General features: G+C 38.4%; 4 protein-coding genes across 4 annotated transcripts in view; 3 read left to right on the top strand and 1 right to left on the bottom strand.

Annotated features, from left to right (window-relative positions):
• Window positions 1-6,110: 6,110 nt before the first annotated feature.
• On the top strand, window positions 6,111-10,384 carry cln6a (CLN6 transmembrane ER protein a). Its single transcript, XM_042061118.1, has 7 exons — window positions 6,111-6,284; window positions 6,671-6,785; window positions 6,873-6,971; window positions 7,717-7,905; window positions 8,011-8,066; window positions 9,428-9,550; window positions 9,780-10,384. The coding sequence occupies exons 1-7, from the start codon at window positions 6,235-6,237 to the stop codon at window positions 10,048-10,050; spliced, it is 903 nt and encodes a 300-aa protein (XP_041917052.1). The 5' UTR covers window positions 6,111-6,234; the 3' UTR covers window positions 10,051-10,384.
• A 143-nt stretch (window positions 10,385-10,527) lies between these two features.
• calml4a (calmodulin-like 4a) lies at window positions 10,528-13,199 on the top strand. The gene is made up of 5 exons (XM_042061119.1): window positions 10,528-10,836; window positions 10,934-10,964; window positions 11,392-11,532; window positions 12,341-12,529; window positions 12,744-13,199. The coding sequence occupies exons 1-5, from the start codon at window positions 10,762-10,764 to the stop codon at window positions 12,839-12,841; spliced, it is 534 nt and encodes a 177-aa protein (XP_041917053.1). The 5' UTR covers window positions 10,528-10,761; the 3' UTR covers window positions 12,842-13,199.
• Window positions 13,197-17,707, bottom strand: tex9 (testis expressed 9). The gene is made up of 13 exons (XM_042061117.1): window positions 17,601-17,707; window positions 17,365-17,451; window positions 17,003-17,124; window positions 16,810-16,873; window positions 16,628-16,704; window positions 16,451-16,496; window positions 16,255-16,319; window positions 15,924-16,093; window positions 15,739-15,821; window positions 15,471-15,644; window positions 14,476-14,610; window positions 13,552-13,686; window positions 13,197-13,451 (listed from the first exon to the last, which is right to left on the bottom strand). The coding sequence occupies exons 2-13, from the start codon at window positions 17,392-17,394 to the stop codon at window positions 13,374-13,376; spliced, it is 1,179 nt and encodes a 392-aa protein (XP_041917051.1). The 5' UTR covers window positions 17,395-17,451; window positions 17,601-17,707; the 3' UTR covers window positions 13,197-13,373.
• Window positions 17,631-25,867, top strand: part of rfx7a (regulatory factor X7a) — a 32,950-nt gene continuing 24,713 nt past the window's right edge. The window contains exon 1 of the mRNA XM_042061116.1: window positions 17,631-18,215. Coding sequence (XP_041917050.1) covers window positions 18,082-18,215 — 134 coding nt within the window. The 5' untranslated portion in view covers window positions 17,631-18,081. The remainder of the gene's footprint in view (window positions 18,216-25,867) is intronic.

The following is a 25,867-nucleotide window of genomic DNA, read 5'->3' as shown; positions in this document are numbered from 1 at the left end:
ACTTAAACACTTGAGCTTGTTTGCCTTCTTTTAAACGTGGAAGAGGTGAACTTGAGACAATGAGGCAATAACTGCCCACAGCACGGTGGACAAATTCTGTGCAAGACCACAGAACAGAAGTGGCAATGAATAGTCATGTTTTGCATTTCATATAAAAGCCAGAGGACCGCATGTCACTAGCCTTGTCTTGTTGATGGCAGTGTTAATTGTGGTGGCGTGGAATATTTGTGGCTCTGAATACTTTTATCTCTATGCAGTTCTCAACAATAGTTCTAGAGTGTGATGGCAAGAAGACTGACACAATCAACTGGTATCACTTCTACTGAGCAGACTAACGTCACTTTCGACAGTGACAAAGACCAGAAGATTTGGCTGACAGGAATTATATCAGCCTATGCACAACTGAAACAGCCAGCGTACTGGTGCTATCGTGTGACTTCTATTTAACTTCCAGCTTCTAAATGCGCTCATTCTTCTGAAACTGCCGTCTCGCCATTTCCATGTTCACTATAGCGCAGCGAGGAATTAGGACCACCAGATGTAAACAGAAATGGAATGAACTTGCAGGATATGTTAGACAAGCATCCAAATTATTTTTGCAGGTTATCCTACATGGCTAACAAATAAGTAGTAATGGCAAGCAAGTCAATACCATACCATTATTGGAGTCTGTAATGATCTTAGACTATAGTGCGCGAACTACAAGATTTCTGTGACGTTAATGGAAAAGAAAACAGAAGCCAGGCCATGGGTGTTGTCAGCTTAACTATCTAGCAAATAGCAAACTTGGAATCTAATTACCGTCTGCGAAGAGGGAAATGGTGCAATGCATTTAACGTTAACGTTACACGCTGCTAACGTTACCCAGTCGAGTCGCTATTTTATTCAAACTAACATTAGTGAGCTTTAGGGATTCCATCTGACCCGAGACTACATCGTACACCATGCCAGATGAAACCAGGCAAAATAAAGCCTACATACGCAGCAATAGCTATTTAGCAAACTAGCTAATAAAATATGACCAAGCTACGTTGCGTTGTTTTATTTGTACCGAGGTCATTGAAAAGGAACGTATGAAGCAGAAGTTCGAGGTAACGTTAATTAAAAAGGTTGGCTGGCGACGTTGTGCCCAGCCCTGACATTACACTAGAAACAAAAACAATATATTCAAAGTAATTAGTATCGTTGAAACAAAAAAAATATGTTGCTTTTCCGAATAACTTTGGTAATTTCGGCTCTATTGACGGCTATACCCAAATTGCCAACATTGCATGTTGGACAGCTAACGTTAACATTAGTTTAGGATTTTGCGGAACGCCGTTAGTGTATGTCAGTTGTTACTTTAACTTATCAGAGACATCACGGCGATAAGTCAATTTAACGTAAAAAGACGAACACCACCATGATTACAGCTATTTGTCTTGAACCGACCGAATGCAGCTATTAAACGAACATTTAACATTTTATCCAGTTAACGTTAGCTCATTGTTGATACTGTTAGCTGGCTAGCAGTATGTTACTGCCCTCAGTGGAGATAGTTTTGGTCTTGTCACATAAGTAAGTTGGTCAAATAGCTGTTAAAATGTCAAAACAAGCAATGTGATTATTCCATTAAAGCCAGTAAATACCTTACCTTCATATAGAGTAACAGATGATAGAATCCAAGGCCTCTCCGAACATGTTATGGACTTACAAGGTACCCATACCATGCACAGTCTGCCTGCTGCACTGCTGCCATCTTGTCCTGGACAACAGGAGAGGAGACCTCGCTATCGACAACACCACCATCTCCCACATTTTAAAGTTCAAAATAACAACAGCATATAAGCAGATTATGTCATCAAACTTGGTCCAGGGCGTAGCTGTGAGGTTCAAGTTATTCTTTTGGTTAAAAGGGCAGATAAGCCCATTTTCTGGAAGGGGTAGACAAGCCCCTATTCACCGTCCGTGCGTTCCGCCCGCTCTGTCAACAGCTAACATATCCCTACTCTCTCTTTGGTCTCGGCTGTGTGAGAAATGTTTGTGATGTGAGACAATGGTATGCACATAGACCTAAGCAATCGACCGACTATCCAAATCCTCTGGAAAAGTACTCTCAAGTTTCACGCCCATGTGCTGGGTAGGAAATTTTAAAATAGACGAATAAAAAGGTCTTTAGAATAAGGAGTTCTGTCTGGAACTTTTAGTAGATACTTTGAGGATTTTTTTTTAGGGAAAATAACAGGCTAGTCATGTCAGATATGTAATAAACAGTGGAGGTAGCCTACAAAACAGTGGATGCACAATAAGTTATCAAGCATCTTAGCAATTATTCTACAGCCTATGCATTCTCAAGTAAAAGCATTCAAAGTAGAGGTCAACAATGATTTTCACAGAATTTCAGGATATAAACAGGGGTTACAATTAGGCCTATGTCTGTTTAATGTTTTTATTTGTAGGCTAATTAACTGTAATTTTCCTTTTTGTGAAAAAGTCACAGGAGCCAAGTGGAATCCACGTTTAGCACTGTACATGTGCTGCATCCTGTTACATTTATCGTTTTGTTCTTATCATTAGGAAAACATATTATGGTAAAGTTTCAGACATGACACTCCACCTCATACAAAGATGACCATTAATGGAAATCATGGTTAACCCATAACAATTGGTTATTGCAAAGCAGTTGCAAGTTTGAAACTGACATACATAGTATTTTACAGTATCAAAATCAAACAAAAAGTGTAATCTTCCGGGAAAGTTTTACACTCCCTGTAACTATTATAGTTACTTTCCCTCCTTGCTGCTTACATCTATTGGGAGTAAGATCCCTCTGAATCACTGGAGACTCTCGTGGAGGCTTTTTCAAAAGCTATTTTTAATAGAGGAGATAAGTGGCCTCTGCATTGCTTCAGCTGACAATTCAGCCTGACAGTGGCAGGCGCACTCAGATAAAGCCACTGAATTGACAGAACATGTGGAACTGACTGATTTACGCAGTAGTCAACAATGTGCCTGCAATGCCCAACTGGTGGTAATCCGTAACTATATGGTCGACAGAGAGAGCAACTGTTATCTAGCATGGATAAGCTAGCCCTGGTCTCAGGTGGTGACAGGTGCTAGCCAGTGCTCATGTCCTTTAGTTTGGACTGTCTCAATGACCTCTATTTGCATGTAGTTTTAAATTTAAAATAAAATGTGCTCTCTTCAATTTAATGTTTCACAGACTGTCACTCCACTGTCACCACCACCGGTGTTGGAAGAGTGGATAGATGTAAAAGGCCCAAGAGGTTACATGCTGTGATTAGGCATGTCAGTAGCCTAATTGTTACATTCTCAACTCAATTTTCAGCTATGTTGGTAAGCCTATCTCTATATTTGAGTAATTTACTGGCCTTTGATAAAATAGTGAATTACATAGGCCTACCAAATATACAATTTTCAACTAATATCAATTTTCTTTAATGTTTAGTGTCAGCTTTTGCCAAGTCATCAAGTAAAGTATCTCAAATGTTGACCTAGGCTATCTGTGTGTTATTTGTTATATGGGAGTAAGGTGAAGTCTGTGCATACTGCGTTCTGGGCCCAGTGAGTAACTGACTCCACAATAAATCTTATAAGATAGTTATTCTTTAGGCTACTTTATGATTATCGTTTTCTTCAAGCCTTTAGAACTTAATTCCTAGTCAACATTATTTGCCTTCATCCATTAATAACACCTGGATATGGATAAAGTGATGATTGTAAGGAAACCTGCAGTGAATTAAGGAATCCTTGAATGATGTATAAATTCAGACTGAAGAAAAAAAAAAGAAAATAGTCAGACAGTGGTTTGTAGATACACCCACTTCCAATACTAAATAAGTCAAGTAGTTAATGGCAAGGATCACCATTTCTGCCTTTTGGTTTTTCATCAACAAATTCAGCAAATGTGCATAGAAAAAAGAGTAAAGAGAAGCTAAAAATACAGATAATGGCATAAACACGTTTGGTAGGGCTGCTTTAAGACACACACACTCACATACAGTGCACCTGCTGTAATTAATCAATTGCCAGGCCAGTACTGCACAGTTGGCAAGTTGAAGCAAGCTAAAGGGATTTTGTTCTACCAGCACGTGTTAAGATGAGCAGTTCGGAGATCGACTGAGCGCCCTGTTTCTTCATGTGTCATATGCGTGTCTGTTTCTTCATGTGTTCCCTGATTATGTGTGCTGCTACCCTCTGCTGGTGAGAGCTGGTAATGCGAATTACGAGACGTTCATCAGGACATAAAAACATTACAGGCTGCCATGTGCAGACAAACTGAGTACCTAGTTGTGCTTATAAATAAATCTAAATCAACCTGCATACATTTTCCTCCTGTCAGAAATGGTAATGGTTATTGAAGGCCTAGACCCTTACAATTGTGTCATTGTACAGCAATTTCTTGGTCGATTTATATTTGAGAATATTCTTCAATTATTCAATTTGGCTCACTCAGTTCAACCCAATAATGTGTGGCAGTTTACTAAATCTGATATTGAAAGATCTTGGCATGTGGTTTAGATTCCTAATGCATGCCCCTGAAAGAATATCCTCTTCAAATGGTGGCTTTCACCAACTCCATCAGATAAAACCCTTGAGTCTTCCACTTTTCCCACTAAATATGGCCAAGAGCTGAATGGAAGACTGCTGACTGACATGCAAAAGAACCAATGCAAGTCTGTTGTCTTGAAAACTTATGATTGATGCACTGTGTACTGTAGTTGGTTGATGGTACACATGTACCTGGTTTGACCTCAGCCCTGCTGCCCACAGATTTTGCTTATAACTGTATTTTTATAGCTTGATGGTGCTTAGAATGTGTTTGATGTGCGAGGGTCTCACTCTGCTTCTTTCTTCTCCGCTTGACTGTTTCACCTGCTTCAAACCCTGCACCTCCTCCCCACCTGACCACAGCTGCTTCAAACCCCGCACCTCCTCCCCACCTGACCACAGCTGATTCAAAGGAGATCTCTCACCAGTCTTTGCACAACTAATTAATAAATTATGTTGTAAAGAGACTTTTGGCTGGAACTGGTTCTGGTCGTTGGTGAATGATAAATAATCAACAACCACCCATGATAACCTGGAGCTCAGCTACATTACACTATAAGTGATTTCAAAACAAGGACATCGAGTCAGATATAGGCCTCTGACACAGCTCACTGCTGAAATTTCAACAAACTATCTCCAGGTGTATAATCAAAAGGAGCAGAGCCCAATTGCCTAAACTATATTTCATTAGTTGACTACACATTTATACGGAGCCCAGGAGGTATTGTGTGTTTACTACATAGTTCTCTTGTAATACTAAATTGTGGTCTCATTTTATTATATGCATACTAGGGCTAACCGCTTACAGTCCACATCAAGCCTAAGCATTTGTTAGTAAAGTCTATATATATAGGTCTACATACTAAGTATTTCTGATTGCTGATTGGATCATAAACGGCCACAGAAACAAATTATTGTGTTACATGTTCCAAATGTAAAGCACTTTGAGCTGCATTCTGTGTATGAAAGGTGCTATACAAATAAAGTGTATTATTATTATTATTATTATTATTATTGCTATTATTATTATTATTATTATTCTATTAGATTGTGCGCTCAATTTAGTAAATTGTGCACTCATTTTACAAAAATTAAAATGAGAGCACAATTTAGTAAAATGAGCACACTATTTAGTCAAATGTGTGCACGATTTAGTAAATTGTGCTCACAATTTATTAAAATGTACGAACGATTTACTAAATTGAGAGCACAATTTAGTCAAATGAGTGCAAGTTTTCTGGATATACACCAAAAAATATCTTACAATGACCCCTCCAGGGTTCCGTAAGTATTCGAACAAGACAAAATACAATATAGGCTTGCGGTCAGACCCAGTAAACCTATTAGCCCTACACGATTTTCCATGAATTCTTTATTCTTCAATTTTCTTTTTTGAGTGATTTGTTTTTATCCAAATATATAATCGAAATAGCAAGACACAGTTTGTAGCTTATGGAAATAAGGCATTTAGCCAACCATTCGTTGATTCATGGTAACATTTATTTTGTAGCATTTTTTTGCACGGAACTCTTATTATGACACGTTGAAGCCGGCAGTAGTTTTCTGACAGTGGTCATGTGAGCTGTAGGCCTACCCTTCGCCTTCTCTGCCGCTTCCTCAAATTTATTTGGTTGCTAACCTACATTCTAAACGTTAATGCATTTTTTCTACAAATAACTAACCATGCGGAGACGGCCAGTGTCGACCGTTCTGAAATCTGCGACAGAAAATAGGTTTGGACAAAACAATTGCACACAATAGGCTAGCCTATGCTATGTTTATGTGTTGTAATAGTTGACAGGACGGTGCTGTAAAGCGGGCTTTTTGGTTTCTTCTGCTATTATCGATTGATAAAATGTCATACATGTCATGACCTAGTAGGCTATATGGTGTGCATCAATTCATTTATTTTTGTATATCTAGGAATTACATAGGTTGTTCACATGAATTACATCCATTTGTTGTCAGTTGTTGCATAATAATAATAATAATAATAATAATAATTTAATAATAATTATGTTATTAGACAGTTGTCTAGTATTACTAATGTATGCTAATGAACTGCAATGTGTTGTTGCTTGTGATTAAAGAATTTGTGTTAAGGTTATTTGTCTTTCAGGTCTGGTTGGGAAAGGAAAGAATCAGACATGGTAAAACCACAGTTCCACTGTGATCTGTGGATATATTTTACCATTCAAAACTGGATACTTGACTTTGGCAGACCCATTGTAATGGTATGAGTCCAATACTACTCTTTAAATTGGCAATTTTATTAAACAGCATTGTGATTAAATAAATGTATACACTTTGTGTATCCTTAGATTATTCTTCCTCTGGAATGGTTCCCTCTAAACAAACCCAGTGCTGGGGACTACTTTCATATGGCTTACAACATCATAACACCATTTCTTCTTCTGAAGGTATGGTCTTGCACATCATGCCATTATCTCTTCATTATCTGTTTTACTTGTCCAGAGATGAGCAGTATTATTAAAAGCAACAACAGATTTTAATGTGAGGAAATGGTTAATCGGATTTAGTTATCTAAAGTTATTGTAAAGCTTTGCCTTCGAAATGTCTTTGAGTTTTACATTTTAACAACAGCTGTAATATAACTTATATTTTATTATGTTTGATTGAATGACCAACATAATACTACCATTATAGTCACAGTTTATTGTGTTTAAGGACATCATTGCTGAGGGGCAGCCGTGGCCCACTGGTTAGCACTCTGGACTTGTAACCGGAGGGTTGCCGGTTCGAGCCCCAACCAGTGGGCCGCGGCTGAAGTGCCCTTGAGCAAGGCACCTAACCCCTCACTAGCGCCGCTGTTGAGGCGGGATTAGTGTGTGCTTCACCTCACTGTGTGTTCACTGTGGGCTGTTTGTGTTTCACTAATTCACGGATTGGGATAAATGCAGAGACCAAATTTCCCTCACGGGATCAAAAAAGTATATATACTTATACTATACATTGCCTTTATCCTTAATCTTAATCTTCTTTTTGCATGCCATCCAATCTTATGTAAAGTTTCTACGATCAAGTAAATGATGGAAGAATAGTCTTTATCACAGCTGTCAAAAAAGGATCATGAATACTTTTGGTAGTCTATAGTGATCAGGTAAGCCCTGATTGATTGGCAGAACATGTGTTTTGTTTTACAAGCTGATTGAGCGTAGTCCTACTGCTTTACCTCGCTCGGCGGTATACATCAGCATCATCACCTTCGTCATGGGCGCCAGCATCCATCTGGTAGGGGACTCTATCAACCATCGCCTCATCCTGAGTGGCTACCAGCTACACTTATCAGTCAGAGAAAACCCCATCATCAAAGACCTCAAGCCTGCATCACTGGTACAAAGAATTTCCGTTATACATCAGGAAATAGTTAATTTGGAGTGGAAATCTGGTTCAAAATCAGAGGTGATGATTATTCTGTAAATCTTTCACCATTTCCAGATTGACTCATTTGAACTACTTTACTATTATGATGAACACCTGGGGCATTTAATGTGGTGAGTAGAATTAATGAATAGACAGAATTAATTCCTGTCTAGTTAACAATGCTATGTGTGTATATATGTACACATATGGTGTGTATATACTGTGTGTGTGTGTGTGTGATCATTTAGTAATCAATTAAGCTGCTTAGTTGAACACTATTTACAACCCATTGGTACGTTGAACAACTGGGAAGCCAATAATTATGGCATGATCAATGTTCTATAAATTTTAAAAGTAACAGAACAAATCTTTATAAGGTATGAATTTATACCCATGCTCTAAACCAGTTGAGACGATTAAGGGACAATACACTAAAAACAAAATTGATTCATGCTGTAATTACCCAGTTTAATCAAGTAATTCCAATAAAACTTTTTAAAGTTTAAGTGTACTTTAAATATTCATAATTTCGACATCGTTATGTTATACAGGTGGCATGTACTGAGAGTAGGCATCCAGGTGTACTTAGTATTTCAACGTCAATGTTAAAGGAAGATTAATTTGATATTTAAGACTTCAAGATGAAGTCTTAAACTGAAACATGCTGAATGTTGTGCCACAGTATTCACAAAGCATGGTTCATTTCAAAGCATAACATAAGATACAACTCAGCTCCAAATTAGTCTCTACACATAACCCTCTTTAAGAAAACTCAGGCGAAAACTTTTGTCAACACTGTTAGCTGCGCGATTATCGCAGTGCTTTTCTTGCAAAGGCTCATGGGAAAACAATGAAATGATGACACCAAGGCATCCCATGTGTTCATTTGCCTACCGGTTGAGTACTTAGGTGCTTCACATTGATCTCACATGATTTTGTTGGATAAATTCATTGCTATGATAAAATAGGTCAGTTCAACGTAATAACATTTTGTTTGAAAGAAAAACATGGATTTGCCTACTTTCATGTTTTTCGGTTTAGTAACTGTGACAAACCCTCTTTTCCTTTTTTCTCTAGCATATATGCTTACATGATTCAATTAGAAAAATGGATTAATCAATTGATTTGACCATTTGAACACAATACGGTTGTGTTTTATTCAAAACTAGACTGTTTTATGTAATTGTATTGTAAAATGGTTTGATAAATTGGACAACCCTGACTTTTTGTTTTTTTACAGTGTATGATGTCATCACACTACTAAAGTGTTTTATTAAAGTATTTTAAAAATACAAAACACTGAAGTATTATGATACAAAATATGAAGGCATTTCCATCATTTCCATCATCCCAATCAAATACAAATTACAAATATTTTGTATTTTGTATTCGTATTGTAAATGTATCAGAAATACTGCCCATCCCTGTACATATGTGTATGTTTATGTGTTGTGTACATTTGACATTTCACAATGATCTGTCTTTTTTCCAGGTATATTCCATTCTTTATCATTCTTTTTCTTTATTTCACTGGCTGTTTCACACATGTGAAAGGGCAGCAAAATATGCCTTTAGCTGGATGGATTCTCTTGGGTCCTAGTGCCCTGTACTACTGGTTAGTGTCCTCCACTCTGTCGAAAATAAAACCAGACAAAAACCTTATATTAATACATTGATAAATATAAGCACATGTATAGTTACGTACATTTAAACAGTGGTCAGATGAATGTGGTGTGTCAGGAGTGTAATTGTTGTACAGAAATAACTGAGTCTGCAAAATTAATTTGTGTAAATGTTTAATAACAAATCTCCCCCTCTTCACTCTTTCCTTCTTTTCATTACAGGTATCTTGTGACCGAGGGCCAGATTTTTATCTTGTACGTCTTCACTTTTTTCGCCATGGCAGCTACAGTCATTCAGCAGAGGCAGAAAGGATTTGTCCTGGACAGCAATGGCCTGTTCCTTTTCTACAACTTCATTTTAACATTGGGCCTTGTGGTGGTGTGGGTTGCATATCTCTGGAGTGATGAGATTCTGCGGAAGAAGTATCCTGGTGTCATATATGTTCCTGAGCCCTGGTCATTTTATACATTATACATAAAAGACAGCCATTAGGCTGTACTCTCCCATTTTGCCAGGCAAAATGCTATGGAAACTTTCACACAAGTGGAACAGCAAGATCTGAATCTATTCCTCTGACTTCCAAAGCTGTTACCTTGATTGCTTTACCCTGTATTGATGGAGGTTGTGTTACAGCTGAGCTAAGGTTGAACGTACACAACACAGAGATTCAACCTTTGCCTGGTGTGTCCTTTCTTATAATGAAATCATTTGTTATTACTGAAGGCCAAATTTACATGTGATATAAACGGTTAATGCATTCAACCTGAGGTACAAATGTCTACTTTGCTGTAACTTTTTTTAAAACCGATTAAATATTTTTGTTTCACCTTTGTTGTGCATGTTTATTTTATATGTGTATTTCATTAAGATACATATATTACATTTCAAATATCAGACTGATTAAAGCATGTATTTAATCTCTTTTAATTGTTCACAAACTGTATATATTATTGAAGGACTAAATGTTATCAGCTGTAATGTTGATTTCAGAGGAGGTACAGTTTATGCTCTGAGAAGGAAAACACTAGCCCTAAAGTGATTCTCCTATGGGCTGCAACAATTATGGCCTATTCATGGGTTTATAGCAGGGTGGTAACATAGGCTGTGTCTTGTCTGCAGGAATAATATGATACATCGTATCCAATATCTCTGTTGCCACAGCAACAGCCTATCAATTACGTCTATCCAGTGGTGGACTTTAGAATGAGCTGGTGTGGACAGCAGTTAGGCAAGGGAGTGACACTACAGGAAGTAACACACACAAATCCGTCCAACATGGTAAGTGAGGAATTTCAATCTTTTCTTTTTCAACTTATGGGCTTCGTTTTAAATAACTAAAATAATTTATGCATATGATGTGCTGTTTTCTCTCTAGGCAAAGTTCCTTACACAAACTCAGATCAATGGTAAGATATTCTTGTAACACAGATGAAGATCAAATGGTGTGTGTGAAAGTGAAATACTATTCATCTTAACTTGAGGCTACAAGTGTGATTTTTGAAGGTGTCAAATTAAACCATGACTGCAGGAATAGCAGAAAGATTTGTCCTATAATGTTTTCTACTATAATCCTTTAAGGTAATGGTTCACTACCATTACACCTTAACAACATATGAAATGTGTACATGAAATATTAAGTACTGGAATTTCTACAAATACAGGTCTACTGATACAGTCAGATGCTTTTAAAGTCCAAGTTTGATGTTAATTGAAGTCCTGTTGTGGTTGAAATGATGTTCCATTTTGATGACCAGCACATTTGAAATGGCTCTGAAGTAGTGATACAATAATTTGTTCAATGCGTGTTTGTCCAATGTCATTTTCTCTCCTCAGAATTCAAAGAATGTTTTTCCCTATATGACAAGAAACGTAAAGGGAAGATTGAGGCAAAAGACTTGATCACTGTGATGCGATGTCTGGGAACAAGTCCAACCTTCAGTGAGGTGGACCGACATCTACAGGTTCATAAGATAGGTACAGACACAAATCATGAAAAGTTGTAACACATTGCTTCATTTGTTGGCTGGCACACAACAACAAAAGATAAAACAAAGGGTTTTCTTGGAAAATAGACCAGGACACATTTGTAGGAAAAAATTACATGAGCTGTCTTACATTTGACTTTAGGGCTCTTAACGCAATAAAAACACAAGCATGCAATCTCTGTGTTCTAGATCATATCTTAACTTAACAACGTAAAACCAACAATCTGTTTTTTTTTTAAATATACCCATAACAAGAGGCTTTCATAAAGCCATGGCTTGATCCAAAGAAAAAAGGATACTCTTGTTTCCGTGCTTTTATCTCCAGTCAGTGAAGTGGTCTCTCTCTTTTCCCCACAATAATAATTAAATAGTTATAGCTCACTCAAGATTCTGCTGTCGAGAAAGCTGAAAGATACTGAGTACAGTTTATCAAATCTATCATTACAGTACAATTTACTTTATCCAATCCATCTGGCACTGATTTTGAAATTGTTTAAGATCAAAATGCTAGTTGCTATCAGAATATTTGTCTCTCAGATCAAGAACAGGTAATGCGCTTTAGGAAAATCAATAAGCTAGTTTGCCATCCAGAGCTGAACAAAATTCTGTGTCAAGTAGCCTTTTTTTTTAAAAACATTTTTCCCAAATTGAATTTAATCAATATGGCTAGTCTTTTAGGGCTTGGACCACAACACACATTTGCCATGTTCTTTCATTTTTGTATGCTTTTAATCTAAACTTGCATTGCTGCACATGTCACGAATCATATCTGTCTCCCCTATAACTTTTGCCAATAGATAAAAAAGGTGAGGTGGACTTCTCCACTTTCCTGAACATGATGCACAGACAGACGCAGCAGGAGGACCCAAAGGCGGAGATCCTGGAGGCCATGCGCATGACAGACAAAAAAAAGCAAGGCTACATCCTCGCCTCTGAGCTACGAGCCAAACTAACAGGCCTAGGAGAGAAATTAACAAACAAAGAAGGTACTGACTTCCATGCACCCATTTGCAAAATATAGATAAAATAAATATTTTTCAAGACTTCTGTCATTCTCTGGCAAGTTTCTTGCCTTCTATTTGTTTTACATATTCTCCTAAAAGACACCATACAGATCATTAAACTTTTTGTGCTCTCAGTGTCACACATTATTGACAGTATGTTTTAGTAATTATATCACAATGACTTTGCTCCTTACAGTGGATGACCTGTTTAAAGAGGCCAACGTTGGTCGTGATGGACTTGTGCGTTATGAAGAGTTTACCAGGATGGTGACGCTTCCTCCAGTGGATTACTGAGAGAATGTTCACTATGGACACATTTTGAATATATTTACAGACAAATCATTGCATCACTCTGGTATTTGTGACACATTGGAGATGCACGTGTTTGAAACCTGTTAAAATTGCAAATGTTGGAAGATTAAATAATTTACATACTGCACCACTAGATGGCGCTCCAGTATAGATTGACTCAGATACAGCTCTGGATTGACTCAGGGATTTATATTTGTCTTTCATCCTGTTGCCAGTTTCCTTTATGGGATTTACTTTGTCCATTAGCAGTGCAGTTACACTGATTTTAAAAGAACTGTCCTGTGTATGGTAATAATAATAGTAATGTATAAACAAATATAATAAACAATATCCAAAATAATGACACAACTGTTTATTTTTAACAAAGCAACACTTATAAAATAACCAAATTCAGAATTAATTACAAAAACACATTTTTTACAGCATGATCTGTCCGTAGTAATAAGTAGAAGCCTCCACCAAAGTCCTTCAATAAGTAGAAGCCTCCACCAAAACTCCTCTGAGATGATGTACACTATGACTTTCCCCAATCAAGAGCTTTCATGAACTCCTCTTCTGTGAAGGCCAACATTTTGGCAGCTTCAAAATGCATCTGCAATGGTGACAAAGGAAGAAAAGAAAGTTGTATGAAAGTTGTAAATAATGTGCTATCAGCCACTGAGCATTATACATATGCTTTTACTTGACTATACCTTTTGTCGTTTCAATATATCAATTAGCTTCAATTGTTTTTTGAAGCCAACTAAAAGTTCAGCCTTTTGCTTTTCCAACTTCTTGTTCTCAGCCTGCAAGGCTTCTATTCTTTGATGCTCCTGGTGTGCAGCGTCCTTAAAAACCAGTCCAAAATGTATCATCAGTCAATAATATGAAATTATAAAAAAGGGCATGATATAATATTAAGGTTATACCAACAATAGTCTAAAATTTCCCTCAGGATGAATAATGTATCTTAGAGAAATATTAGACTAATCGACCCCTGCAATTTAGTATTATGGTTCACCCGAAGAAAAGCTTCCAACAACAGGTAAAAGCCAAAAGGAACGACAAATCATCTTTAACGGTTGTATCAGCGATAGCGGGGATACATCACTTCTGTTGATGTTCAAACAAAACAGAGAGCTAGCTCGCTACTCCCTCCCCCTCCCTCCCATGCAATTAAAACTCTCTTAAACGTGCATCTCGTTGGTTATTGGTTGAAACACTTTGTTTTGCCTTTGAGTGGGTTGCCAACCCTTGTTGATAGCAATTGTTTTTGTGTACAGATCTCGGAGCCTAGGCTGCCTACAGAGACACGTTTTTTTGACGGCCTGCTTATGGGGCAGACAGTTAGCAGATTGTTAGGAAAGATTAGATGAATGTGATCATTTATGTTTGGGCCTTTTTTGGGCCTGAAATCGCTGATACAACCTTTAATAAATTGAAAACATTTGTATATTTGTCCTAAGTCCAAACACCTACAAACATTTCTTGCACGGTCTACCTATTTACTTATTCTAGTCCAGTTTTTAAAATTTCTGCCCTTGACACTGTTACAATGATACAATGTAGTATCACTGCATTTTGTATACCTTACCCTGTTGATTAAGGGATACAGATGTTGTTGATATGAGAAGTACCTTTGTGGTCTGTTGAATCTTGTTCAGTTGCATCTTGTACTTCTCTGCTTCCTCCACAGCTCTGTTCAGCCTGACCTCTGTGGCACTGTACTTGTTTGCCGCCTGTTTTTCTGCCCTTTTCAGTCCATCAATTTCCTGGAATACACATATGCATAATAACAGATAATGATTGAGGACTCCTATTGTAAATGGGTGTTAAGATATATGCTGGTGAACATGCACAAAAAGATCCACAAGAAAATTACTTAAAATTACTGGCACTATGTTAGGATTAAGTAATGATGGCACAATAAGTAGTATTATCCTACAGTGCTTTAGGCATTCTGAGAAGTGTGTAATATTTGTAAACATACATTTCATACATAACTGATTTAGATGAACCTTATGTGACCCCAAACCCCTAAATACGACACAAGCAACAACTATCCTACCACCAGTTGATACGAAACTTCAATGACTCCATAAGAACTGCAAGTGTGCAACCTGACTCAACTCTGGGATTTATTACACAAGGCGGGTTTTACCCATGGTCTGCTAAAGACAAGGGCAAGTGAGTCTGGAGAATTTTCTGAGGGCCCAAGATAACCGTCACACAAGCCTAGCTGCTGCGCTATCACCAGCTGCAGGATGGCTTCATTTTACACAGCCAAGCTAATCATGTAAATGAGGCCATGGAGCACATTCCTCAACACAGACATTCAATTTCATCCGTCATTGGCAGCTGGGCAAAACCAGATTACCTGTTCCCTTCCTGTTTTTTTTTTACTCATTATGACTGATAGTAATTTATAGTATGTTATCATATCTAATAAATCATATTATACATTAGGTGGATGTACCTCTAATAATACAGGTTTAGGCCCATTGACCTTTAGGTGTGACACTACTCTATATTGGTAAGTGAATGTACAGCCTGGAGGGGACTCACTCAAGGTGTAATATTTGGAGACTACCGCATGATCGGAACAGCATATTTTCTCACATCGGCCACCTACTTTCTGTAATGAGGTCACTTGCTGTTGTAACCCATCACATCTTCTGTTGGCTTCCTCTGCCATGGCTCTGTGTTTCTCTATCTGGTTCTGTTGAATGTTTGTGGTTCTCTGGAGCCTAGTTCGGTCTTCTTCAGTCTGTTTCAGTTTGCTGCTCAATGCAATGTTTTCATCATCCTTAAAGACAAAGCATTCGTCTATATACATTAGACAAACTACATTTCTGTCATATAATGGTCTTTCAATACATTTCACTTATTATTGATCTTGCCTTCTTGTTGCATTCGAATGACAGCCTTTCCAGCTCCTCTTGCATCACTCTAAGTTTTGCCTTCAAAAAACGGATCTGGGCCTCTGTGAACAAACATAATATATATTTTTGAATGACGGGATTATGATTATCAACAAATACCTCCAACAGTTATGGTGTATAGTGATGATGGACAAAAACCTGACCTGATCCCATTTCTTCCCCAACACTAGGCATTACATTTTCCTCAAGATCTTCAGGAACAACTCCATCATTCAGTTTCCCCTCAATGTTGTTAATTGTGTTTACCAAAGAGAAATCCCCATAGTCCTCTATGATAGCAACATCTTCGGCCACCGTTTCGGAGACCTTTTTCCTATAACAGAAAGCAACGGTGGAATCAGACGCATAAAGCTGCAAAAGAAATGAGGCTATCTGACCATAACGGTGAATAAATAAGGCTATCGACAATGACGGTAAATAAATAAGGCTATCGACAAACAAAATCAAAAAGCAATATAGAACAAGACAACTTACTGTGATCTCTTTTTGGTGACAATTAGCGGTTTGCTTGGCTTTAAAGCACTTTTCTTCTTTTCAGACTGTGTAGTGAAGTGGGTAATTAATTTTTACAAACATGACAAATACATGACATCCTTGTTTCACTGTAATTCATTATAAAGTGTCTTTTTCCTATAAAAAATATTTGTTTGCCAGAGTGAAGCAAGAATACCATTGCAGCTGTCTTCCTCTCTGAGGGTGTTATTGATATCCGCTCTCTGTTAAACAAGTAAGTGTTTTACATTATGAGTCATTCATTAAATGGTCTTGCCTCTCTTTAAAGATAAATTGGATTAGTCATTGTGGGTGAACATGTCCAACATAGCCTCGAGTTATTTGCAGGCCTTACCTCAGATCCTCTTCATCGTCAATATCAATATCAAGGTGAGAGGATATAGGTTTTGACAAAACTTCGTTTTGTTCCCTCTGTGATTCGAAATACATTACATGACACGTGACATGACATGCTATTGTGTGACATTGTTTATTTCTTAGCAGAAAATGATGTAGGCCTACTTTATAGTTCCTTACCATGACTTCCTCTGCTTGTCTAACAATTTCAGCTGTCTTTGCTTCCAACTCAGCATTCAGGCGTCTAGAGAAAGCAACACAAACTGCTTATCTACAGAAATGGATAGGTCTATGTTCATTAAATCGCATGCTGAGGAATCATGCGGAAGTCATAGTTTAACATTATCACTTCCACCCAAAGGCCTAACGTTACTTGTACTCCTCCTCCTTTGCGAAGATATCCATCTTCGGTTTTTCTTTTAGTGGCGCAGAGACTGGACGGTTTGCAGGTCTGGGCAATAACTTTCCAATACCAGCCGAAGGAGGCTTCTTTGCCTGAATTGTAGAGGAAATGATAACTTGGGTCAAAAAAGCTACGTTTGATAGCTAGCTACCAAACCACCATGTGCAACATGCCTCGGCTCGCTGACGATGACAGCTAGCATCTATTTTACAAACGCTGTAGTCGCTGAGTTTTATCAAATTAAACCTAAAGTTGACGATATAGGAAATGCATCCTTTTCGGCAAATAATTGGTAATCTGAAGTACAGTAAAAGAATGCAAAACAAACCCACCATACGAGCCGACATTGTACGTTCTGCCATATTTGCAGCCAGAGGACTTCTGTGTACAACAGCGTCACTGTTGCATAGCAACGGAAACTAGTACAAGGAGTGGAAATATGATCATTTTCTCTTCAACTAGAATACGGGTATTTGAATCTGTGTAGGAGTGAGTCAAAACTCTATATATTATTCTATTCTATTTCAAAACATATTTAAATAGTTTTAAATATCTAATTAATTGTTACCTCTTATCGCATGACTTCTTGATATGTGAACTGATTGCACAACTGTGAGCCTGGCAATGCAGTGCAAACCTGTGCGCTGCATGCAAATGCAAAGGCTTTGCAGATCCGATTTTCGTTTTGTTTATCATGTGCGTTGTGTCCATTGCGCATGCGTTTCTTCTGCCTGGCAGCAGCAACAGCGGTAGCAGCAGTATCCACCGTGATCGCAGGCGTGCAGACAGCTAGAGTGGTGGCTGCAGCGGATCAGAGAGAAGCGTGTGTTGAGCCTCGTGTGTTAGTTTTAACTTAAGTATAAGGGAATGTGATAAGACATCACCTGCTTGCATTTGAATTCCCATCCATTTCACTGTTGGAACCGTCGCTGAATTTACCATGATGTAACCGGGTGGGTCCGTGATGTACCAAAGCCGGGAAAGAGCAACCTTCTCGAGGTCCAGGTTGAGGCCTACTTATTAAATCCCCCTCCTCCCTCAACACCATCATGATGGCTGATGATCAACAACCTGGTCAGCACCAGACCACTGGTTCTGGGATGGGATCCTTGCCATCTCTGGTTCCAGGATTACAAGGGACTGAAGCGAGTGCATTGCAGCTCAAAATAAAGAACTCCATCTGGTAAGGGCGTATGACAGTAGTCAGAAGGTTGTAGCTAATATTGTTGTATGTAGTTGTGTAGCTAAGTGGTGGACTAGCTTATTGACTGGCCACTTAATTAGCTAGATAGCTAGCTAGTTTTTCTGACACTAGCTAGCTATACTAGCTTTCCAGCGAGTGCAGGGAAATAGCTAGCTGGCTAGCTACCCTATACACTTTTTTCATTAGGAGGATGCTTTAAATTGTGTTGAATGTGTTGTGTCTAAGTAAGAGTTTAGCTAAAAGATATGAGTTTTAACAATATAGATAGTCGACGATTAGCATGCACGCTGTCTTAGTTATCTCCTCCAGTCCTATCAGTGCAACCTGTATTGGAACCTCCTCTCATGCAATGTCAGTAATAGTTGCCAGCCAACAAGTGAATTGGAGGAACGTGCTGCCTGTTCAGCATTAGCAGATTTATGGTCAGAAATAGGTTCGCAGAAATACTAACTGGGTTATTAACTAACGCTGTGCGATTTATACTTTTTGAAGCTAGGGTGGACGATGTTTTTGTAACAGAATATTAGAAAACAGACATGCGCTCTGGTTTGCCCATGTTGGTTCGGAAGGATAGTAAACAACTCCACTTGAACAGGAGGCGCCCCTCGTTTTCTAAGCTTACACTGCACAGTAACGTTACTCACTGGTATTATAACCTTCGAATGGTTACATCTAGGTTTATTTATTATCTCTGTGTTATAGTTTGTGCTTCTAGCAGGTTGGATCTCGATGGTTATGAAGAGAATCGGTAGATTTGCAGGAACACTCATGTTCAGTTTCTGGCCATTCAGCTGGCACAGTGGTCGAAAATCAATGTAACGTTCACTCTCAAAATATGGCCATGTTTGTTTCCGAACGACAAAAGCACAAGGTGTGTATTTAAATAACTCGACTCTGCTACTGCGGAAGTACATAATCTAATGTGTTTGCTTTGAATGAATCTGAGGCTACGTGTGCACGTTTTTTCAGTGACACGGAAAAGAGATGAAAATGCTGACACCGTTTTTTGGAGCCTCCACCCCCTCACCAACTCCCTTGTTTTTGCATGTCTCGACATGCATTTCTCGACATAATGTCCAAAACGGAAGAGGCGACTATTAAACTTCTTTGTTTCGTTACTTAATTAATATTTTCCATCGTCTTTATAGAAATATTGTGTTTTTAACTTTCCATTTTTTTGTTAGGCCTAAGCAGTGCCTATTAGCAGCACTGAGAAATGTGCGGTCGGTGCAACGAGTTAACTTAAGCCAGTTAATTCCGTTGACTTTGGTTAACATTTACATAGGTTATTCAGAAAACGACGAGGTCAGTTACTTTATTTGATCAAACATATTTACCTTTTTCACCGATGTGTAGCCAAAATCTATCTTATAGGGTAAAAATATAAATAATAATATAAAATGTTATTGGTTGCATGTATATTGAGGAATCCGCATTCAAGTACAAATAACATAATCTGTGACAACTCATTTTTAGACATGACTGGATGATTTCATTTGAGTCCAAAAGTAAAGGATAGAATGGTTATTAGTAGACCTTCCTGTGGGACTAGCTATCTGTTTTTCTATGTTTTGTATGTTTTTCCTTTGTCAAACTCCCATGGTATGATGAGTTTATCTTGGGTTTTCTCTCCGGGCAAGTTCAACAGAAGTTAAAATAAGAAATGAATAATCTATCATCCATCCCATTTCTCCAGATTTAATCACTTGTAAGGAAATACTTCACATGGTGGCATATGATCCTGCTTTGTATTATTGTGCATTTTTCAAGGATGTTGTTAGCAGAAGCATCCCTTGGGTAGCATGATAGGCTTCTGTCCATGTTTGTATAGCCTATTATAAATCACAATCCAAATGTGATGCGTCAGAAGCAGGGTTGGGTCAGATTACTTTGAAATGTAATCCATTACTGACTACAAATTACATGGCAATTTTTGTACAAGGGCACACCTGGAAAAAGAATTTAGCTTTCGCTGGATTTTTTTGACCCAGGGACATGGCCTGAGATTGGCATAAAAAAGGGAAGCCTTAAACCCAAATGACACCATGTCCATTTCAATTGTGGGGGTGAGAGAATTATTATTTTGGGATGTTTTTCAACCAAGGGGACCTGGTGACTTTCTCAAAGTAAACAGTAACACTAAAACAAGAGGCTAGGAGGAAAAGATCAAGAAGTGTGCCGAGAGACCTGCCCCAATATGTAAGTTAGTAAGTAAGTATATCTTTTGATCCCGTGAGGGACATTTGGTCTCTGCATTTATCCCAATCTGTGAATTAGTGAAGTCGAACCGGCAAGCCCAAAGGCCAAAGCCCTAACCAGTAGGCCATGGCTGCCCCAAAAGGTAGCATTTGAACATTAAACCACACAATGATCCAAAACATATAGCCAAACAAGGCAAGAAATGGTTAGCAGAGAACAATATCAACATTTTAGAGCGGACCTCAATCCGTCAAAAAAGTGAGCACAAGGCCAAAGTGATGGCAAATAATCGTTCCTGCCTCAACCCAGATTGCTGCTAAAAAGGTGCAGTCTACAATCATTGTGGAGACATGGAAGAGGCTTAGTGGGTATTATATGGACCATTTTGAGAGCGGTAAATAAAGATGTTTCCAGTGATTTTTTTTAAAAAAAGGGTATGAATAATTTTGAACACGCAATTTTTAATAAAAATGTTAAAAAAAAAGATAAAAACACTTTATTCCATGTTTTTACCACATTGTCTTGCAACCTTTTGGCATGTGCAAGTGTCATTTTAATTAAGAACAAACATATTGGTCAAGAGAAAATCAATATTTGCCAGGGGTATAAATAATTTTGTTCCTAACTATATCTTAAAAAAGTCTAAAAAGTGAACATCCGAATGAACTGCTTGTCAAATTAAAAGATAGCTAGGCTATCCTAAAAAAGTTGCATTAAAAATGCATAATAAAATGTAATCATGCTGGGATGAAACACTATAGAAACCCTTTGTCTTAAAAGTGACTCTACGAACAGTAGGTCTATATTTAAATCACAATATAGCCGAGAGAGACTACTATGCCGTGCCCTTGGATTGCTGCAAAGGTTAATCGGGCTAGAATGATAACTGATACCCACGATGATCTACATTTGGAGAGCTGGCACATTTGCTGCCCCATGGAAAAGAACAGACTTTGGCATGGGTGGTAGTCTGGAGACCAGCGTGGAAAAAGTCAGGGGCTGCCAGTTTTAGGGAAGGTGGTTGAACTGAGCTTGGTAGTTGATTTGATTAAAAACATACATGGCAAATTTATTTCCCAGGTGTGTTGTGTTACATTTTAAACTGAATTTGTTATAGCTGTTTCCTTTTTTTCCTTAGATTACTTTCAGTCAGAATTTGTCTCATGGGCTATGGACAGCATGTTAAAATAGGAAGTGTATTTTAAAATCAAACTGTTAAGCTTACCAATTTCTTGGTAGGCCAGTAGAGGGGGTTGGTTATGAGTGTTTTAAAATACTGTGTCTCAGTAGAGAGTGGAGACTTGCAGAATTGTCATTTTTTCCTCCCCAAAAGCATATGGCTAATGTGTTTGCTAAAGGTGCAGAATAGAGGTCATTACACATCTGTCACAGTGTCAGTTGGTGAAATGTAACTGACAGTTCACAGTAAAGGCTCACTTTGTAATATTATCTCCCATTTGGGTGTCTTGTAAGGTTGGCTTTCAAGTTTTGTTTCAGTCTCATATTTACCACCATCAAAGCATGGCTGTGTACCACAGCGTAAAAGCTCACACAGCCTTAAGACACCAAAAGCAGTTAGTCATTAGCCAGGAAGGTCTAAAACACAGGCTCATTTTCAGATTAATACAACCCTAGTATTTGTTTAATTTGTCATCTGTATGAGGTATTTTCCCTCCTGTTACGAAGAGTCTGATGTTTACACATTTTTCTGTAGTTTCATTTATGTAAGCACTATAGCATGTCATGTACATCCATTAGGCTTTACTAACCCATTTATGTTGGGTTAATTAATGGATAATTTGGTGTTTGATTAAGGTGGAATTAAGTGTTTATGATTTTCTCACCCTCTGTATTGGTTTTGATGGTTTAAGATGGAGAGAATATTGAGAGCTTGTCTGTTTATCAAAATGCAAGAGGAAACTGGATGGAATGAGAGGGCGGGTATGAAATCCCAGCACAATGGGGATGATCATCTTCAAAGAGAATTGAAAACGAGCTTCACCACTGGCAAACACAGAGCTGTTCTCGTAAAGCCCGAATCCGTACAAATGTGTACTACTACTGCCAGTTTGTCTGAACAGAAATGTGTTTTTATCTTGCCGATTTCTCCCCCACTCCCTTCAGCGCATATGCTCTGTATTTGAGTGAAATGTAGACATTTCATAATAGCAATGATTACATTTGGTTGTAGGTAAACATGGACAATCTCAAGAGCTTTGTTGTTGAAAGCCAGAATAGATAAATAGATAAAGCAGAGCTTAAAAGAAAGGATGTGTGTTGTGTTAAATGCTAGTAATTTAGGCCATGTTTGCCTTTCCCCCTCAAATCAGAACTGTGGAATTGAACAATGCAGCAGCCTGTCAGAAGTTCCAAACAGAATGTCCATTGTGGAGCAAACACTGTCTCTGAGGGTTACTCAATCCCTGTTGTTTTATGCAAGCAAACGATTACTGCTGTCACAACGCCTCTTTTGTCTACATCCTCTTGATTGTTAAAAGAACACAGATATGTCTTAGATCGAAGTGACCTTTCTCTTATATGATCTCTGTGACCTTGAGTGCATTTGACACATTGGATTCACAACCACAGTATGCAAAGTGAGTGACACACAAGCTACAGTCAGAAAAGATGAATAGTTTATCCGTACACTGGTGACTTGACAATGAGATAAAAGGAATCCTGAGTGAACATGTATGCTGATGTTCAAAAATTTGGGATCCATTTCCATTCCAGTCCATTATAGACCGGTAGAATACCAGCTGCCTGCTTCTTCCCTACATGTTTGTTTCTCTTGCATAGTTTGGACTTTGGAGCCGTGCCTTTGGTCACAGCCCTCTTCATGGATGACATTGGCTCCAATTAAATGCCATCCATTACGGTGACAGCCCTTCCTTCTTCAAGATTCCTTTTTATCCTGTACAATTTTCCCACTTTGCTACCACCACAGAACCCCCAAATCATCCCAATCCCTCCACTCAGCTCCAGCATATGGTGGGTATCTCACAAATGATCTTTGCGATCGAAACACCTGAGATTTGTCTGTCTATAGGCCTAATACTTTTTTTTAATCAGTCTTCCTTTGGCAACTGTCTGTGGTCATTCCCCCCATCTTAATCTTTTTCTGTCTGAGAAATGTTTCTTTCCCTTCACAACTATGTCTAGAAGGCCAGCAACCTGAGGGGTATTTTACAAAGGCAGAATGAAGACATCCAAGATAAGTGATAAAGCGAGGTTTGACATAGCGTTGTCTGGTCATCCTAGCTTTACTCGTTTCACTAATGCCAATCCAGGATGAGTAGGAGCGACTATGTCAAGCCAGGTGTAAGTAATTCAGGATGTGTGCGCGTTCTCGTTTCTGCTCCAAAGTGCCCACGGTTGGAATAGAAAAGACGCGGAAAATAGCGTCATTTACACAAAGTGAACAACCGCTTTTGATATAGACTAACAATGAAGTAAAGTTGTCCTTTTTGGAATGGGGAATCATGGCTATTTCTGTAAAACAGCAAGAGTAGGCGTATTAGACCAACTGAATGCAAATTTACGTATGCACCCACGTGTGAGTGCTTCCTTGTCTCGGCACGCAACGTCATTAAGAAAGCACTTGCCACTGCAAAGATGCACATAGTAGGCCTATGATATACCTTAATATTATAGTTAAAAATACCTTCGAAAACTTGCCCCTCCACTTCTAATCAACTACAGTAGGCTATTCATCAAACGTCTATCAATAAAATAAGCAAACAATGAGTACCTAGGCCTATGTTAATAATTATAAGGCCATCACAATTAAAATAATAACCATATGGTATTAGTAGACAATCTGTTTTGTTTTGCGAGCAAATACATTTAGCAAATAGTTTATAAATGGAATAAAGCTCCTTAAAAATTAGCACGGAGGTCTGATGTGAAGGACAGCTAGCTGAACCAATAAGACGACATAATTACCATTAGAATTAACTGAGCTTGGCTGTTAGCCTGGTCGGGACCAGGCTAGGTGCAGAGAATAAATCCCCATGGTAACTTATGTGCCATCTCTTTTGTGAAACCAAGTCAAGGCTAAATTCATCCAGGATAACCTAAAAATCCCAGCTTAATCCCTTATCTAGGTTTTGTGAAATACCCCTCTGGAGTCATCTCTTCTGTTGATGTTGACACTAGTGTTTTGCAGATACTATTTCACAAAGCAGTCAGATGAGGACCTGTGAGGCGTCTGTTCCTCAAGCTAGACAGTCTAATCTCAGTCTTGCTCAGTTGTGCACTGGGGCCTTCCAATCCTTTTTTTATTCAGGTTTTTATTCAAGTCTGTCTATGCTCCTCTGTGAAGGAAGTAGCACAGCGTTGTGTGAGATCTTGATTCTCTTGGCAATTCCTCACATGGAACAGCCTTTCTTTTCTCTGAAGAAAACTACATTGACACGTTTCAGAAGAAAGGTCTTTGTTTTCTAAGAACCAGTATACCTTTTAAAATTATAAACCTGGAGTGGCAGACAGAATGGGCCATTGGTTTTTGATAATAGGCCTCTGTACACTTGAGATATTGTGTTCAAAATCAACCATTTCCTTATATAATAATATAGTAATTTGTGACATTAACAGTGTCTACACTGTATTCCTGATTGATTAGCCTAGGTGTTATTTTAATCTTTTTAATCTTTTTATATACGTGTAACTGCCACTTAAATGAGCGATCAGTCATAAAGTTGAGCTCAAGGAGGGAAACGTATGTGTGTGTGTGTGTGTGTGGAGGGTGGGGTACTGGAAGACAAGGTGTTCTGCTTGTTACCCGCACATTTGGACTTGCCCTTAATGACGGGTACAGCCAAATCCACTTAAGCCCGCACTTGTGATGGCAGGTTTTCTTCATCACCAATCGTTGTTCTGAAAAAACCTTCCTCAGACCCAAAACACTCCCAGACCACATTGTTCAAATTCGATGACTTAACTGCTCAGTGGTTGAGGCGCAACTCCCACAGACACTTTGTAGATACAGCCTGAGGAACCCGGCAAGCCAGAAAAGTGAGTTTAAGATCAGAAAAAAATGATGTGTGTGCAACTGTGCATTTAACTTACTAATATATCAAAACTTGCACATATAGAGCAACCAGTGCAGCAGCCAGTACACAGAGCTCTACAACTACTATCACCACCACTACTACATGAGAATAGTCAGATATAGGTAATGTTGACGTTACATTGTATCAACATTGTGTCATATTTCTGTTATGAGTTATGTTTATGTTTGTTGATGTGGATGTTGCAATCTTAATGCACTACCATGTGCTCTCCTCCTGCATGAGAATAGTCAGATATAGGTAATGTTGACGTTACATTGTATCAACATTGTGTCATATTTTTGGAAAGTTATGTTTATTGATGTGGATGTTGCGATCTTAATGCACTACCATGTGCTCTCCTCCTGCATGAGAGAGTGC

This window comes from Alosa sapidissima, chromosome 14 (assembly GCF_018492685.1).
Source record: "Alosa sapidissima isolate fAloSap1 chromosome 14, fAloSap1.pri, whole genome shotgun sequence".
Taxonomy (NCBI): Eukaryota; Metazoa; Chordata; class Actinopteri; order Clupeiformes; family Clupeidae; genus Alosa; species Alosa sapidissima.
Note: the sequence above shows the minus strand (reverse complement) of the source record. Positions and strands in the feature narration are given on the sequence as shown.